Source organism: Mus pahari, chromosome X (genome assembly GCF_900095145.1).
Source record: "Mus pahari chromosome X, PAHARI_EIJ_v1.1, whole genome shotgun sequence".
Lineage (NCBI taxonomy): Eukaryota > Metazoa > Chordata > Mammalia > Rodentia > Muridae > Mus > Mus pahari.
Genome location: NC_034613.1, coordinates 42,666,965 through 42,683,114, shown reverse-complemented (window position 1 = coordinate 42,683,114; position 16,150 = coordinate 42,666,965). Strand labels below are relative to the sequence as shown.

Genomic DNA, 16,150 nt, shown 5'->3' with positions numbered 1-16,150 from the left:
TGTGTCATCTGTATGTACTTGTATATGTGCAGAGATGCATGTGGAGGTCAGAGGTTAACCTTGGGGGTTAGTCCTCAGGAGTTTTGCTTTGTGAGACAGGATCTCCTACTGGGACCTAGGGCTCAGAGCTGACCAATTTGCCTAATCTGCCTGGCCAAGGAGCCAAGCACCCTCCACAACATTGGTATTACAAATGGGTGCCTCTACACTGGAGAATTTTTGTTTTATTTTGTGTGTTTTTTATTTTTTTTTGAGACAGGGCTTCTCTGTGTAACAGCATCGGCTGTCTTGGAACTGGCTTTGTACAGTCAGCTGACCTTGAGGAACTCAGAGATCCTTCAGCTCCTGCTTCCCTAAAGGCATCTGTCACCACGCCCCATCCTACACTGGGCATTTCTTTTTTAACTGGTTCTGGATACCGAACACAGATTCTCTTACTTGGCAAGCCCTTTAACAACTGAGCGAATTCCTAGGCCCTCAATTTTATATATCTATATATGGATAAAATGGTAAATTTTATGTAACTTTTACCATGATAATAAGAAACAAACGTGAAAACCAATCCAAAGTCATGTGAAGTTGAACAGTTTGAAAACTATCCGAATTCTCCCAACTTTGGTGAAGGTGCTTCTCCAGCCTCCTTTGGTGTGCCGGGGAGGGGGAGGGGAGATCATCAGGAGCTAGGGCCATCTGAAAAGCTTCCATCTGGGTGATATTTGTTTCATAGATTGCCAGTTGTTCACCCTGTTTGTATTTAAATGAAAGGAGGCTTTGAAGTGGGAACCGCCTCTGAGCCTCTGAGCAGCGCTTGGGGTGCCTGCTTTCCCCGGTAACGTTCAGACTTGTCCAGATCTGCCTGTAGCCAGAGGTTACTGTTTCTGGTAGAAAAGGCTCAAGTTTTGGTTAATAATACACTAAAAGGAAGAGCATCAGTGACTTGAGGGGGGGGCAAAAATGAGTTCCTCTTGCTGTGGGAGGCAATGTTCCAATGTGATCCTTTTATATGTTAGGAAAATCCCTTTCTCTTTTATTGTCAGAGATTTATTTTATTTTTGTTTATTTTGAAAGAGGGTCATAGGTAGCCCAGGCTAGCCACAAATTCCTTATGTCCTTGAGGCTGGTCTTGAACTTTTGATTTTCCTGTCTATACCTTCTGGAATTACAGGTGTGTATCATATACCCAGTTTGGAATTTCATTTTACTATTAATGTTGGTCGCATCTCAGATCATATTTCCCTTGCTGAAGAATAGCTTTATGTGTGCATCAATGGGTGTTAGAGTGCTGTGCTAAGCACTAGCAGTGGCATGAGGACCTCATGGTTAGCAGTTTAAGGATTACCTGGATTATTCAAAAGTTCCTTGAAGACGACAGGGAATTCAATGGAGCTGAGTGTGCATACATTAAATGTGTTGCCAGACATAAAAAAAATTAAGTCACAGCTGGGTGTGGTGGCACAGGCCTTAAATATCAGCACTTGAGAGCCTGAGCCCAGTGGATGTCTGAGTTCAAGGCCAGCCTGGTCTACAGAATTCCAAAACAGCCAGGGCTGCAGGGAGGGAGAAACTCTACCACAAACAAGCAAACAAACAAACAAACAGAAAAGAAATTGGAAGTCCTAGTTACAGACAGGTCATAGTGTGTCTGTTCATGCCACTGCTCTGCAAGAGTTAGTATATTGAAGAGGAGTCTGCAGTGGGCATTCAAAACAGCCCCCATAGCTTTCGAAGGCTCCTCACCGCCAACCATGTCAATATGGTTTCCAAGGAGCAGTGGAGGAAGCCTCCACAAACCCTCTGAGGGCGATAATTGTAATGATGGTTCGTATCTTCACCCTATGTAATTTTATGGGAATTGAGAGTCTAGCCAAATAATAAGCTCCAGCCCTTTTCATCTGCCCAGTTCCCAGCACACTCCCGAGGTGTCAGAGGCACTTCTCACCCTAAGCTCTTAAAGCAGATTGTAACAATAACAACAGTAATGACAAGTTCACAATCTGCACGGTTCCCTTCATTAAAGGAACCCTGGGAGCTTCCAAAACACTCATTAATGGAATCTGACAAAGCTTGGAAGGTGGGAAGACTCACCCATTCCCAGTTTTCTTGGGGCTAAATGTAGATCGGGAAGGATTGGAGATCCTGGGCTGTCATTCCCTGCCACCACTAGGGTCTTTTCATTCAAGAGTCTTGGGACTTTGGACACATTGACCTTAGGTGAGTGCTAATTCTTAGCGTTTCTTTCTTGCAGTGTGGGGCCAAAAGTTTTTCTGAGCAACCTTGATTTAGCTCTATCTCCTTGAGATTCAGTGAATGTTTTCTGGTCACTTTCAGAGTTTGTGTATATTTATTGCAGAACTTAGGGTGCGAGCGTGCGTTCAACAGTGTGTGGGGGATGAAGCAGGTGAGAAGATGATTGCTAGAGTTAGGGACTAGTTTGTGCTCTTGAGGGAACACTGTGTGATGGGAAGCAGGTCAAGGGAGGCCAGGTGAGCCTCTCAGGCCAGCTGTGAGTTCCAGGTCCCCCACAACCCCCTGTGTTGTTTGGATCAAAACAATGCCGGTATGTGAGTGTGCCTTCCTTGCCCAGGTGTTGGTTAGAAGTGGCCCTGGATGCTGGGTAGAAGCAGCGAGGCTGGTATTGGGGCTGGAGGGCTGCTCAGGCCCATGGCGATAGCCTGGGGAGAAAGGCTTGTGGCTCAGACAGGGGCTCAAGGCCCCAAGATCCAGGTCACCAGGATCTCTTGAGACTTGGTCCCTTAAGCGGGAAGAAACTGCCCTTTCCTCTCTTGCTGGGGGGGGTGCGGGGGGGGCAGGTTCCCCGCCTCTGAAGAGGAGGGCTGGAGGGAGGAGCCCAGTAGGGCGTGTCGCAAGAGGGAGCGCTGCGCGCCCCGTGCTGGCCCCCTAGGAAGTGGATTTGGCCCGCTCCAGATCCAACCCAGCTTCCAGGTTTTCTCCTGGCCCGGCCCTGCGTGCTCCCGCCTGTCTCGGGCTCGCCCCCCCTCTCCCCATGCCCGCCCCCTCCCTCCCTTAGGGCCGCCCCGCTTGGCCAAGTTTGCGGAGCCTCGCTGTGCGAGCCGGGCCAGTCAATCAGCGGCAGAGCTGAGAAGGGCACAGCCGCGCGGCCGAAGGCAGTGAGCTGAGCCAGGCTGGGTGAGCGGAGCAGCGCCGGGTGGCTGAAGCCCCGCGCCAGCGATCGCCCGCCGACGCCGCCCACACTCTGCTCTCCTGCGACGCCTGCCATCCCTTCCTTCCCTGAGCCCCTCCGCCCCTGGCTAGCTGGCCCGGGTTCTCTAGCCTTCGGAGTCCCGAGGTCACGGATCCTCTCCCTAGTCCCTTGGGTCCCGCGCCCATTCCACGCCTTTTCCCTCGTACCCCACCCCGCTGGGCGCCTGGCACCGGGGACCGTTGCCTGACGCGAGGCCCAGCTCCACTTTTCGCCCGCGTCTCCTCCTCCTGCCCTCCTCCTCCTCCTCTTCCTCCTTCACTACCAACTCCAACTGCCCGGTTCTCGCTCTGCTCGGGAGTGTTCACTCCGTGCCTCTCTGCCCGCTCCGCAGCGCTGCTTTCCATCCGGTCTCATTCTGTCCCCTAAAGGTGGGAGCGCGTCCGTCAGGGTCCGCACCATGGCACGCTTAGGCTTGCTCGCGCTCCTCTGTACCCTGGCCGCGCTCAGCGTCTCGTTGCTGGCTGCGGAGCCCAAGTCGAAAAGTTGCTCGGAAGTGCGACGTCTCTACGTGTCCAAAGGCTTCAACAAGAACGATGCCCCCCTCTATGAGATCAACGGTAGGTGGGAAACCTGCACCCTCCCCATTACCGAGCGGTGGGCACCCCTGGAAAAGGGGCGGCCCCCCACGCCGCACCAGGTAGCCGAGAGGGAGAAACGGGCAGGCAGGAGAGCCAGCTCCGGCTTTGAGCGGGCACCGCGAGTGGAGGGGCGCCGCCGGTTTATTCAGTGCCACTCAGGTCCTCTGCTGCTGCCCCCCACCCCAGCCCTCTCACTCCCGGGAAGCCACTAGGGACTCTGGCCCTCAATGTGCGTGGCTTGGGCTCTCTCGCCTTTTCCGGGTTGAATTCTTTACTGGGTTCCCCGCTTTGTTGTGTGGGTGACGACGAGGCCGAGTGGGGGCGGGGTGGGGAACCTCCTGGAGTTTTCAGATTCCTAGGGGCGCAAAACGTGTGACTTGAATGAGCCGCTCATTGACGGTCTCCTAAAATTCCTCTCCCCGCCGCCTCTCTTCTACCGCTGACACGGTTTAGTTTTTAGGAGCTGCAAGGGCTTTAGAAGTCACCTTTAAAAAGCGAACTCTTTACTCCATACTCCTTCAAATCCCGACTTTTGGGTTGTCTCCAGCTTTCCGGAAGGTGTTGGATAAAACGGGTATTTCCCTTCCTTTTCTCTTTTCTCACCTCATTTTAAGGGTTAATTGCACTTTCAATTACAGACCTTTGAAAAGACTGATTACAGGAAACCTAAATCTCAGTTTGGAGATGGGTATGCAAATGAAGATGGCTTTGCCTCTGAAAAAGTTCACCGGATTTCAGCGCTGGGGGGTTGCGGGGGGGTGCGTATGGTATTTGGAGAAGTCCTCCTAGAGCCCTGGGTAGGCTGCATCAGGTACGCCCTCCCCTCCTGCTCCGGAGGTCTCCAGGCCCACTGGTGGCAGTGCCTGGGCGAGTCCTTCCCTGTTGTACTAGATTTTTGAAGCCGCCAACTGTTGCGCACAGCCCTGCGGGCTGGCGGCCGAAGCGGCACAGGTAGCTTGTTCACCACGGGGATTCAGAAGGAGCTACGAATCTAACTGGCTTTTGGCCAGCTTAACCTAACGGAGGAGTTAGAGATTCGAGCCCCGAAGGCCAAATCTCCATTCCGAACCTTTCATGGAAGTGTGCGGAGTGCGCCTTTGCCTCACTGTACTGGTTGCCCGGGTAGGGCAGGCAGGGGGCCAGCAGCCAGCAAAGGAAATACTGTAATTTTAACCAGGCGCTTCCAAAAGCTTTAGAAGACTTGGGGGTCATCTTTTGGAAGGCTATTAATAACCTTGGAGATTAAGTGCAGTCATCAATTACATATAAATTACAAAAGTAATTGAGGGAAGTTGCTGGGTACCTTCAGAGTGTAATCGGCCTTCGTCTAGAAATAGAACTGAAGAAATTGTTGGTAGTAGCCCAGGCGTCCACTGCACCTTGGCAGTTGTTAGTAACTCACAGGCTACTGTTGAAAGGCTGTTTGCCCTTCAGCTGCCTGTCTTTTGGGGAACTCAAGTATGTCCTCCCAGACTCATGATTTTATTGGTTGTAGAGCTCTGAAAAGCCCCCTTTCTTTTCCCTCTTCCTCCTGCCCTGCCAGCAAAAAGAGAATTGAACCGGCAGCCTCAGAAGCTTGGGAGCTCTGCAGGTCAAACTTGAGGTCTTTGTGACCTGCGAAGTTCGGGCCTGGGTGCTTCAGAGATGATTGGCGTGAAGGTTACAGTTGTCATTCCCACATTCTGAAGGGAGGCATGCAGCTATGCACTTAATGGGACAGTGACAAGTTTCCATGTGCCTGTGCAAACAATATGTGCCTCTGAGATGGACTAGAGGCATTTTGGCCGCGGGCTGTGAAATCACTCTACCCAGGTACTTCAGGTTTGTGGTGTGCAGTCTCTAGAGATGGCAGCATCCCCAGCCATCAATCTGATGGACAAGGAATTTGGAAAGGTGATGGTCAGGGACGATGGGTGTTCCCTTTGATTGTCACGGGCACTGGAAGATACCTGAGGTACATCTTTGCATAAATGTCTATCTGGACCTGCCCCCCCCCAAAGATAAGGAGTTATTAGTGCCCAGCAGCAGGAAATGGAAGCTAATGTGCTCACACCCAAAACATTTTATTCTTTTTGTCTTGTCCTCATCTCCCTCCCAGGGCTGCTGCTTTTATTTCCCCTTTTCAGTGACCTACTGGACCGCATTCTCCTGAGGAACAAAGGAAGTGCCTTTTTAGCTGGAATCCTTGGAAGACCACCAAGGACTTTAGCTCATGCAGTGCAATTTCGCACCACTTTCAACAATAACAAAAATGCATGACTGAATGGCTCAAAAATGTGGAGTGTTAGAGGCATTCAGTTGAGTCTAGGACACTGTCACAACACAGACAGACCCCATCGAATACCTTTTGATGGCTGGTATAGAAGCAGGGTAGTCTTTACCATCACCCTGGCCTCTCCAGGTGCTCACATCAGCCTCACCTTCTGTGGACTATCCTTAGATCATTTTGACCATTTGGGGAGGCAGTTCTGGGGAAGTCAATGTAATGACTTGGCATGGGCCTAGATCTGAGTGAGTTAGTTACCACACACTTTACTTGGGAGAAGTATATATTTTCTTCAAAGCCAGAGATGATTTTATAGGTAGTGGGTTGCAATGTCTGTAGGACTAGTTCACTGAACCCTAGGCTTATCTAGGTGTAATGTTTTATTTTGTTTGGAAAGAATAATGACGATTGAATCTAGGGCTTTGCACATGTTAGACAAGCACTCTTACCCATGAGATATACCATACCCCACTTCTTGAAGTTTTATTCTTGATACCCTTGTACTTCTAGAGGTCTAGAAAGACTTTGAGCATATTTGCTGTTCTGAAGGACTTGAAATTTTAGGTCGTAGTTGGAACAATTTTGATGTTCTCTTCTTGGTGTCAGGGAGGAAATAAACATGCTTGAATTCAGTACTTAATGGCCAGTCCACATGCCATGATCACACAGCATCTATCTGTAATAGCTTTCATTGACCAATTTTTTTTTTTTTTTTGGTTTGCCTGCTATGTGAAGTATTCTGTGCTTAGCATCACAGAAGCAACAAGAAGGGTAGGAGATCAAGCACCCCTCCCCCAAGAAAAAAACACAGGGGAGATGTGCCATTCACACATACTTGGAATGCACCATAAGGTGTGATAAGTACCATGTGAGTGAGATAAGAAATGTGGCCTTGGCAGTATAAGCATGTGCTTAGCATGTGCCAGACCCTAGGTTCAATCCCCAGCACAAACAAACAAAACACAAACAAGGAGAAGAGATTGGGGCTAGAATATTAAATAGGTGATGGTAGTTTGTTAGTATAAAATAATAAGCTATCTATGTCTTTTTAAAGATTCATTTTACATTGCTGTTTTGCCTGCATGAATGTTTGTGTTAGGGAACTGGAGTTACAAACAGTTGTGAGCTGCCTTGTGGGTGCTGGGAATTGAAGTTGGGTCCTTTGGAAGAGCAGTCAGTACTTTTTTTTTCTTTTTTTTTTCTTTTTTGGTTTTTTTGAAACAGGGTTTCTCAGCTGTCCCCGGCTGTCCTGGAACTCACTTTGTAGACCAGGCTGGCCTCAAACTGCCTCCCGAGTGCTGGGATTAAAGCCACCATGCCTGGCTTGAGCAGTCAGTACTCTTAAACCCGGAGCCATCTCCCCAAGCCCTACTCTCTAAAATCCTAACCATTTTCATTAGGATATATATGTGACAAATTAGCACATTAATAGTGTGCTGGAATTGCCTTGAAGAGTGGCATTTAGTTAGAAATAGTATTGAATTTGTAAAAGCTGCCTTTTCACAACAACATAGAATGATACCAAGGAGAACTTTGTACCAGTCACTGTGATCTTGGAGTCATTGATTTTGTTCTGTTTATCTTTATGAGCAAAGAACCTGTGAACAGGTACCCACACTGGAAAAATGCTCATATATGTATCGCAAAGGATTCTGGGAATTACTTAAGCTATGTTAGGACAGAGAGGAAAGGAAGAATCGAGATACTGATACTGTAAATAAGACAAAGTATGTGTTTCTAGATTTGTGTTTTCCTTTCATTTAGCTGGGTTGGGTTTTATTTTATTTTATTTATTTTATTTATTTTTTGAGACAGGGCCTTATGATGTAACCTTGGCTGTCCTAGAACTCACTAAGTAGACCAGGTTGGCCTTGAACTCACAGAGGTCTGCCTGCCTCTGCCTCCTAAGTGCTGGGGTTAAAGGAACGCACCGCCACCACAGCCAGCTGGGGTTGGATTTTGTTAATTGACCTTGTGATTTCTTAATCTATTGGCATCGTCACTTTGGCTCTCGGTGTGTCAATTGAGAGGGTCTTATTGAATCCCAGGGCCTGTTCCTTCAGTGTTAAAGCAACTGTCTTCTGGATGTGCTAAAAAGAGAACTTAGTAATAGTTCTGGCTTATGCAGTTGAATATCTTTTAGAATGTATAAATATAAAATGTTTGATTCAGTGTAATTACTATTTTACCTTTATTTGACTCACATCAGGTTGCATGCAATTTCGGGATTAGCTGGAGACTCCACTGAGGAAGGAAAAAGAGAGTTTTTCTGTTTTCTGAACATCAGTGTTAGTCTGAGTCAGTCTGAAGTATCCTTCTCTGGTTGTTGTCCAGTAACGTTAACTATTTTATGTAGCACAGGTTTGTTCTTATATGCTCACAAAAACACATTTTTGCCTTCTAATAGCTATTGTGTAGTTTCTTTTGGCTTTGTCTCATTTAAAGGCTACAACTATCATCTATGCAGTCAAAAATGATCACCTTTAATTTACTCATAGAAACTGAGATTGGAAAGGATTAAGAAATACATTCATGGGGCTGGAGAGAGAGATGGCTCAGCAGTTAAGAGCACTGAGTTCCATTTTGAGCACCAATCATCCGCCATTCCAGTCACAGGAAATCCAACGCCCTCTTCTGGTCTCCAAGGGCACCAGCTATGCACACAGTACACAGGAACATGCATGCAAAACACCCAGACACATAGAAGTAAGTAAATACAGTAATTAAATGAGAAGTACATTCAGAGTTGTGCAGATTGTGAGTGGCAGAGGCAGGGTTGGAACCCAAGTCCTCTTTGAATAAACTATGCACTGTGTGGTGCTAAGACAGGAAGATATATTTTCTGGTTCCTTCGGAGGTTCTAGAGATCTAAGTTAGGCAGAATGGTCCTCACACTGTAGTGGAGAGTATCTAGTCACCTCTTCAACAGGCAAAATGTCAAACCCAGTTATAGATAGCATAGAGTACATAGTAGGAGGAATATATATTATTTCTTGGACGATAGGGAGCAGTGAGGGTTTGTAGGGAGAGAAATGCCATGGCTTATGTTGTTTTAGAAAGATAATTAGCAACAGTTTGGAGTTAAAGGAGTTGGTGAGGTGAGAGATAAAGGCAGACAGAGGCTATTTAAATAGTTCTTACCTGCTACCCAACTTCCCATTCTGATTTGGCTGTGCCAGCTTCTTTTTTTTTTTTTTAAGATTTATTTATTTATTATATGTAAGTACACTGTAGCTGTCTTCAGACACTCCAGAAGAGGGCGTCAGATCTTGTTACGGATGGTTGTGAGCCACCATGTGGTTGCTGGGATTTGAACTCGGGACCATTCGGAAGAGCAGTCGGGTGCTCTTACCCACTGAGCCATCTCGCCAGCCCGCCAGCTTCTTTGAATGGAGTCATCCCTCTGTGTTGAGCTTCTGTGGCTCCAGGTATCTTAAATCACCCTGTTTTCATTGAGTTCCTGCTGAACTTTCTCTAAGAGTTCGATGCCCACCAGTAACGAGATGTTCTAGGTGACGTTCCCATGCATATGGTTCTATGGCACCCGTGATGTAATGGCGTTATACTTCTATAGTATATAACAAACCCATTGGTCTGTTCTACTCCCAAGAATCTTGAACCTAAACACTTAAAATAGGGAAAAAAGGAGAGTAAATTTTCACGATATGTTGATGTTCCCTAGAGATTATTGTTTTGCTTTGAGGGAGTAAATGCAGTTATAGAACTAATAACTGAGCATTATAGGCACTTACTTTCTTTCAAACATTTGTTTATCTGTGTGTATATGTGACAGTGGCAGGAAGTTGGGATACAGGTGTGCTTCAGATGAGCTTGTGAATGTCAGGATAGCTTGGGAGTGTTGGTTCTCTTCTACCTCCATGTGGGTCCCCAGAATTGAGCTCAAGTGGTCAAACAGGAGGTACCTATACCTGGTGAGGCATAACCAGGATCCTGTTCATATAAATTGTAGAAAAATTTTAGAAAAGATTCAGAATTCTGTATTTCTTCGTGCCTTGAGATACAGTTTTAGGAACAGATAACTGAAGTGGTTATGATTTTGCATACTTTGAAGAGCACATTACCATGTTAGGTCTAGAACATTGAGTTTGTTCAATGTATGTGAGTTATGCTTTTTACCAAAAATCTAAATTTTATATTTACGAAGGTATAATAACAGCATCAGAATATTTTATATAAATAAGCAGATATATTAAAATGTGAACAGGTAACAACATTTCCAATTCCACTTGGTGAAACATCTGTTGCTTACTAGGGAGAACATGAAAGTGCAGAGAATTCATGAAGCCATTCCATCCTGAAGGTAATTTGAAATATTATATTTAAGTTCTGATGCATTTAATTTAGCAATCTGGTGGGAGAGAAAAAAAATCAAAGAGATCCATCAGCCAGGTATTCAACTTTTGAAAAAGAAACTCTAACAAATGTTCGAAATTAGGGGAAAAAATTGAATGGAAGAGTTAAAGAAAGTCAATAACCTCCAGGAAGCCTGGAAACTATGTAAAAACATCTTATTGGAAGCCCAGATAAATGTGTGCCAGACATCAAAAAGACCAGCTGCTTGGGGGAAGGAAAAAAAAAAAAAACAAACCCGGCATGACTAACTGGCAGAGTGAAAGAAGTTGCTGCAGGGGGGAAAAAAAAAAGACATCTCTCACAAAACAGAGGCTAGGGCGGGAGAAGTCCACCAGGTATGGTGAGGCAGGTACAAACTAGAAATTAAGTGAGACAAAAGATAAATCTTACGAGGTAGATTGAAAATTCCTCCACGTTACCAAGATGGTGAAAAAGGTAGGCGGAGCTCAACTTTCCAGAAGAGAAGCAGTATGGTTTCTGATTAATCACCTAGAGTTCCTTGCCAGGAAAAAAAAAAGATCCTGAGATGGAGGGTTGGGTGTGTAGTTCAGAGATAGAACACATGCTTAGCATGCACAGGGCTCTGGATTCTGTCCTCAGTATTAGTCATTCAACCCGATCAATAAAAGCATTTGGATACTGGGAAGCAGACATACATAATTTAGGTTTAAAAAAGTTATGTAATTGCGATACCAGAGCTGAGAATACTTAAAATGCCTATTTATTTTGGGATAGGTAGGGATGTTGGTTTATTAACGATGGAAAAATTAATTGAGGGAGAAAAGCAAGTCTAGTGCCTTAGAAGTAAATGGAGACCTGCTTTCTTAGAATGAATTTGTCTGATACTTTTTTTTTTTTTTTTTTTTTTTTTTTTTTTTTTTTTNNNGGAACTCATTCTGTAAATCAGACTGGCCTCGAACTCAGAAATCCGCCTGCCTCTGCCTCCCACGTGCTGGGATTAAAGGCGTGCGCCACCACGCCCAGCTGTCTGATACTTTTGAGGAGGATTTTCTTTCTTTGAAAAGGAGGGGTGGGGTGCTATTAGAATGTAGATTTTGAATGTAGAATTAGATCAGTGGTTGTCAGTTCACTATAATATTACTGAGCAAAATCTGTGAGTGGGGCTATGTCTTGGCTGACTGGGTGGCCCCCTCATCTGGTACTAGGGATTGAACCTACACCAGGCCCTCCTGAGCAAGGCAAAGTCCTGAGTGATAGCATTGACCTTCTTTTTTGTTTTGAGACAGGGTCTTGTCAAGTTGCCCTGGCTGGTCTTGAACGCACTCTGTAGCTGAGGCAGGCTTTTAACTCAAGTTTTCCTGACTCAGCCGCAGTGGCTGCAATTTCAGGCCTTTGTGTGTGTTTTTTTTCTTAATGATTATTTGCAGTTAAAAACTACTGTCAAGCCGGGCGTGGTGGCGCATGCCTTTAATCCCAACACTCGGGAGGCAGAGGCAGGTGGATTTCTGAGTTTGAGGCCAGCCTGGTCTACAAAGTGAGTTCCAGGACAGCCAGGGCTGTACAGAGAAACCCTGTCTCAAAAAAAACAAAAAAACAAAAAAACAAAAAAACAAAAAACAAAAAACTACTGTCATTAATGATGTCTAACGTTCACCACCTCATCTCTTGAGTTACTGTCATTCTGAGATTCTGAACACTTCAGTGAAATTGGCTCAGGTAAAAACTCTCATTGCAACACTATGCATATTTGCTTTAATTTTGGCTAGTCTGGGGTTAAGTGAATACCTATTAAACTTGGGGAAATATATTTTAAATTCAAGATAGAAGCACAAACCAGAACCATTGACTCTTTGAAAATAGAGACATAAGGACAATGAAAGCACTTTGGAGGGAATTAGAGGGAATCCAGCCTTCTTGTCATATATTGAATAAATGTCAGTGTGCATAGTGATATTTCTTCCCTTTCTCTCTGTTGGTAAAGTAAGCCCAAATCTCTTGATTACCAACTTTAATGTTCTCTTTGCCACGTGTTGATTTTCTTCAAGAAAGAAACGTGTTGTCTTATCAAGAAAAAGAAGTACAATATATCCCTGGGCTTCTCCTCAGCACAAGCGTCCAGAACACAGCTGGGAATGTGGGAACTGGTGGGAAAGCTAAGTGATGGAGACAGCTGTCAGGAAGCCTGTGCCTTCTGCTTGGAGAAAAGACCTTCTGAACTTTTCTCATCAGTAATCATTGAGCGGAGCCGCATGCTAGGCTCTGGGGATTCCAAAAGGTGTCAAACTGGAATCAAGCTTCTGAGTTTACATTTGAAGCAGGCAGATAGATTTCGTAGATAGCATTTATACAGGAGATAAAGTATATCTATCTGCTTTCCTAGCCTATGGCTGATAAGTTGGTTAAGTGTGCTGCCTGGGAGGTCAGAGGATGTTATAGAAAGGTTTTTGAGAAACCTAAAACTTGACATGTGATGGAAGTGAAGAGGCTAGTATGAATCTGGTGAGTGACCCGAAGCTGACCACATCACACACACAATCAGTTTGTTGATCTGGGGTACCTTTTTCAATACTTAGACTAGAGCCACTCCTGAATTTTTAAGAGAATTTTTAAAATTATTATTTTAAATTATGTGCATATGTTTTCCTGTGCACATTGTGTAGATGTTTGCAGAGGTCAGAGGTGTCAGTCCCCTCATGGTCACAGGTGGTTGTGAGACCCCTGCCATGGGTGTTGGGAAACAGACACTTGTCCTCTTGGAGAGCAGCATGTACTCTGAACTGTTGAGCACCACTGAGGAGCATCTCTCCAGCCAGCAAAGCACCCTTTTTAGGACAGGAACCTTTGGCTTTGATGTGTTCTGAAGTGAAAGTTGAGAAAGTTCCACTGGAAATCCTGGGCAAGTGAATGGAAGCTCTCAAGGCAGTGGCAGCAAGGGACAGGGTTGGGGGGTTCATGGTCCCCTCCCCATCTTCCTCTTCTCTCTTTCCACTTCCCCTTTTTGTCTCAGCCAGGTCTTTTGATTGTAGCCCAGGATAGCCACAATTTTTCCATCCTCTTGTCTCAACTTCCTCAGTGTGCTGCCAGTATAGTTGTGCACGCCATTTTACCTAGCTTGTGTTTTTATTTATTTTCTAAAAGGTTTATTTATTTATTTATTTATTTATTAAATGTAAGTACACTGTAGCTGTCTTCAGACATTCCAGACTAGGATCTCATTACAGATGGTTGTGAGCCACCATGTGGTTGCTGGGATTTGAACTCAGGACCTTTGGAAGAGCAGTCAGTGCTCTTATCCGCTAAGCCATCTCTCCAGCCCCTCATGTTTTTATTATCTATCTATCTATTTATTTATTTATTTATTTTGGTTTTTCGAGACAGGGTTTCTCTGTGTAGCCCTGGCTGTCCTGGAACTCACTTTGTAGACCAGGCTGGCCTCGAACTCAGAAATCCACCTGCCACTGCCTCCCAAGTGCTGGGATTAAAAGCATGCACCACCACCACCCGGCGTGTTTTTATTTTATAAAGAAAAAAAAATAGGTTAAAGCTCAGCGGTAGAGTGCTTGGCCAGTGTGTTCAAGGCCCCAAGTTCTGTCTCCAGCTTTCCATCCCTAAAATAAGTTAGACTGTATATTATTAATGTAATGGCTTATTCACTTGAGAGCGTTTGGCTTATGATTTTCTTCCCCTCCAGCTTGTCTTCTAAGCCCTCTAGAACATCCAAGTTAGATGAATCGCCTGCTGTGCCTAGTTTGGGAAACCAACATTTTGACCTAAAGTCACAAGATACAAGAAAACTGACTCTCAGGTTTAAATATTTGAATATTGGTTTCTCTTTTAAACATTTACCAAACTAAGTAAATGTATAATGATAAGAAAAGAAATGTTAGAAGTTAAGGATACTTAACTCTGTAGGTATTTGAGCCTTTAAAAAAGAAAGCCTCCTTTGCCTGGTTCGACCTGATCTGAGAGGCCAGACCCATGGCCTCTAGTTCTGTCATACCAGGTGGCCTAGTAGGTTCTTGAGAAATGTTTTGTGGTTTACAAAAGTACAGGAATTATTAAAGTTTTATACTAATAATGCGAATAGATTTTTGGGGGTGGTTCTGAGGATGGAACCCCAAGGCCATCATTGAGCTCAGCCCTTATTCTAGGAACTGGCATTTTTATTCAACCTTCTCTGTTAGAATGTTTTTGTCTTCCTCCAAGTTCATATATTGTGAGCTTAACACTGCACATGCTCATGGTGTTGGGAGACTTTTGGGAGGGAGCTGAGCGTTTTTGAATGGGGTTAGTGTCCCTATTAAAAGGCCTCTTCGAGATTCCTTGAGCATATACGGTCAGTAGTGAGAAGCCTAGCATGTGTGAACTAGGAAGGGGCCCCTAACCAGACACCGAATATGAATATGCCAGCACCTTGATGTGGAACTTCTTTTTTTAACTTATTTTATTAGATATTTTCTTCATTTACATTTCAAATGCTATCCCAAATCTCCCCTATACCCTCCCCCCACTCTTTTTTTTTTTTTTTTGTGGAACTTCTTCTTAGCCTCCTTGGTGGCGTGCAGTGCACTTCTGCCATTTATAAGCCACATGTTCTACTTTATTACAGCTACCTAGACCTTGGTGCCCAAAGGGAACAGGGCAAAGCCTAGCATGTTTTGTTCCTCTCCACCTCCAATGTGGTGCTATTACTTGGCTTGCTCTGGGCTGAGGGGACAACATTGCATATGGTTTGCTTTAATCCCAGGAGACTTCGCACATTGTCTGCTCCCGCACCGAGAGCAGCAACTCCAGCAACTCGCTGGGCTTGCAGATAAGCTTTCTGAAGCTTGTGGGCTTCTGCTCCTTTCCTTACTCTTACCCAGCCCCATCTCGATTTCTCCCACCATTCCTTTCACACCAGCTCTGCTCAGAGCTAGCCTGGCTTCATTCTGAACCATCCAGCTTGTGTCTCCCAGAGTGGCTGGAAGTGGTTGCGTTTGCACTACAGAGCTTCCCTTGGTTTCCCGTAAGCCCTTGAGAGCAGCATCCCAGCAAGCCTGAAGTCCCTGGCATAGGCGTAGAGGTTTTGTTTTTCCTTCCTCCTTTTCTTACTGTTTCTATTCTCTCACACATTTGTCTCCATTGAGTGTTCAGTCCGGTGCTCAGTCAGAGACAAAGACAAAGCACTCTGTCCTTGCAAACAGCAGTGGAAAGCATGTGGTTAGCAGCTCCCACTTGCAATGGTCCAGTCTGAGTGGGAGTGCCATTTTTTCTGGCAGTCACTTCACAGAAGTCCCTGTGTGTGTGTGTGTGTGTGTGTGTGTGTGTGTCTGTGTGTCTGTGGGTGCACACCAGAATAGGTAGTCATTACATTCTTTACAATTTAGAGCCGAATTTTTATCTACTATTGTCAAAATTGCTTTAATTATACAATATTCCCCTGGGCTAAGACTTTTTTTTTTCCAAAAAAGCAAACCAAGACAAACTTCTCACCAACATAGCTTTACAGTCCTTAACAGTTGCTCCTTCTCCAGGGAAGTCAGTGGGCTAGTGCTTTGGGTCCATGGAAAGAGTTCCTTTTTGTTGGCATTGGGAGTGGGGGAGGGGGTTTGAAATGAGTTCATTTTAAACTGCACTTGAATGAAACGCCCCTAGCTTGCCATGTGGTTAATGGTTGGCCTTGTTTACCCCCAGTTTGGCACTAACTGTCTTCGCTCTCTTTGCTCTGCTGCTTCATGTCCACTGGGCCTGGATGCCCTTGGGAGA

The 16,150-nt window shown here is 45.3% G+C and overlaps 1 protein-coding gene across 1 annotated transcript in view; it reads left to right on the top strand.

Annotated features, from left to right (window-relative positions):
* Nucleotides 1-3,061: 3,061 nt before the first annotated feature.
* The window catches only part of Gpc4 (glypican 4), a 115,629-nt gene continuing 102,540 nt past the window's right edge, over nucleotides 3,062-16,150 (top strand). Inside the window, exon 1 of the mRNA XM_021187509.2 lies at nucleotides 3,062-3,780. Within this exon, the coding sequence (XP_021043168.1) occupies nucleotides 3,621-3,780 (160 nt within the window). The 5' untranslated portion in view covers nucleotides 3,062-3,620. The remainder of the gene's footprint in view (nucleotides 3,781-16,150) is intronic.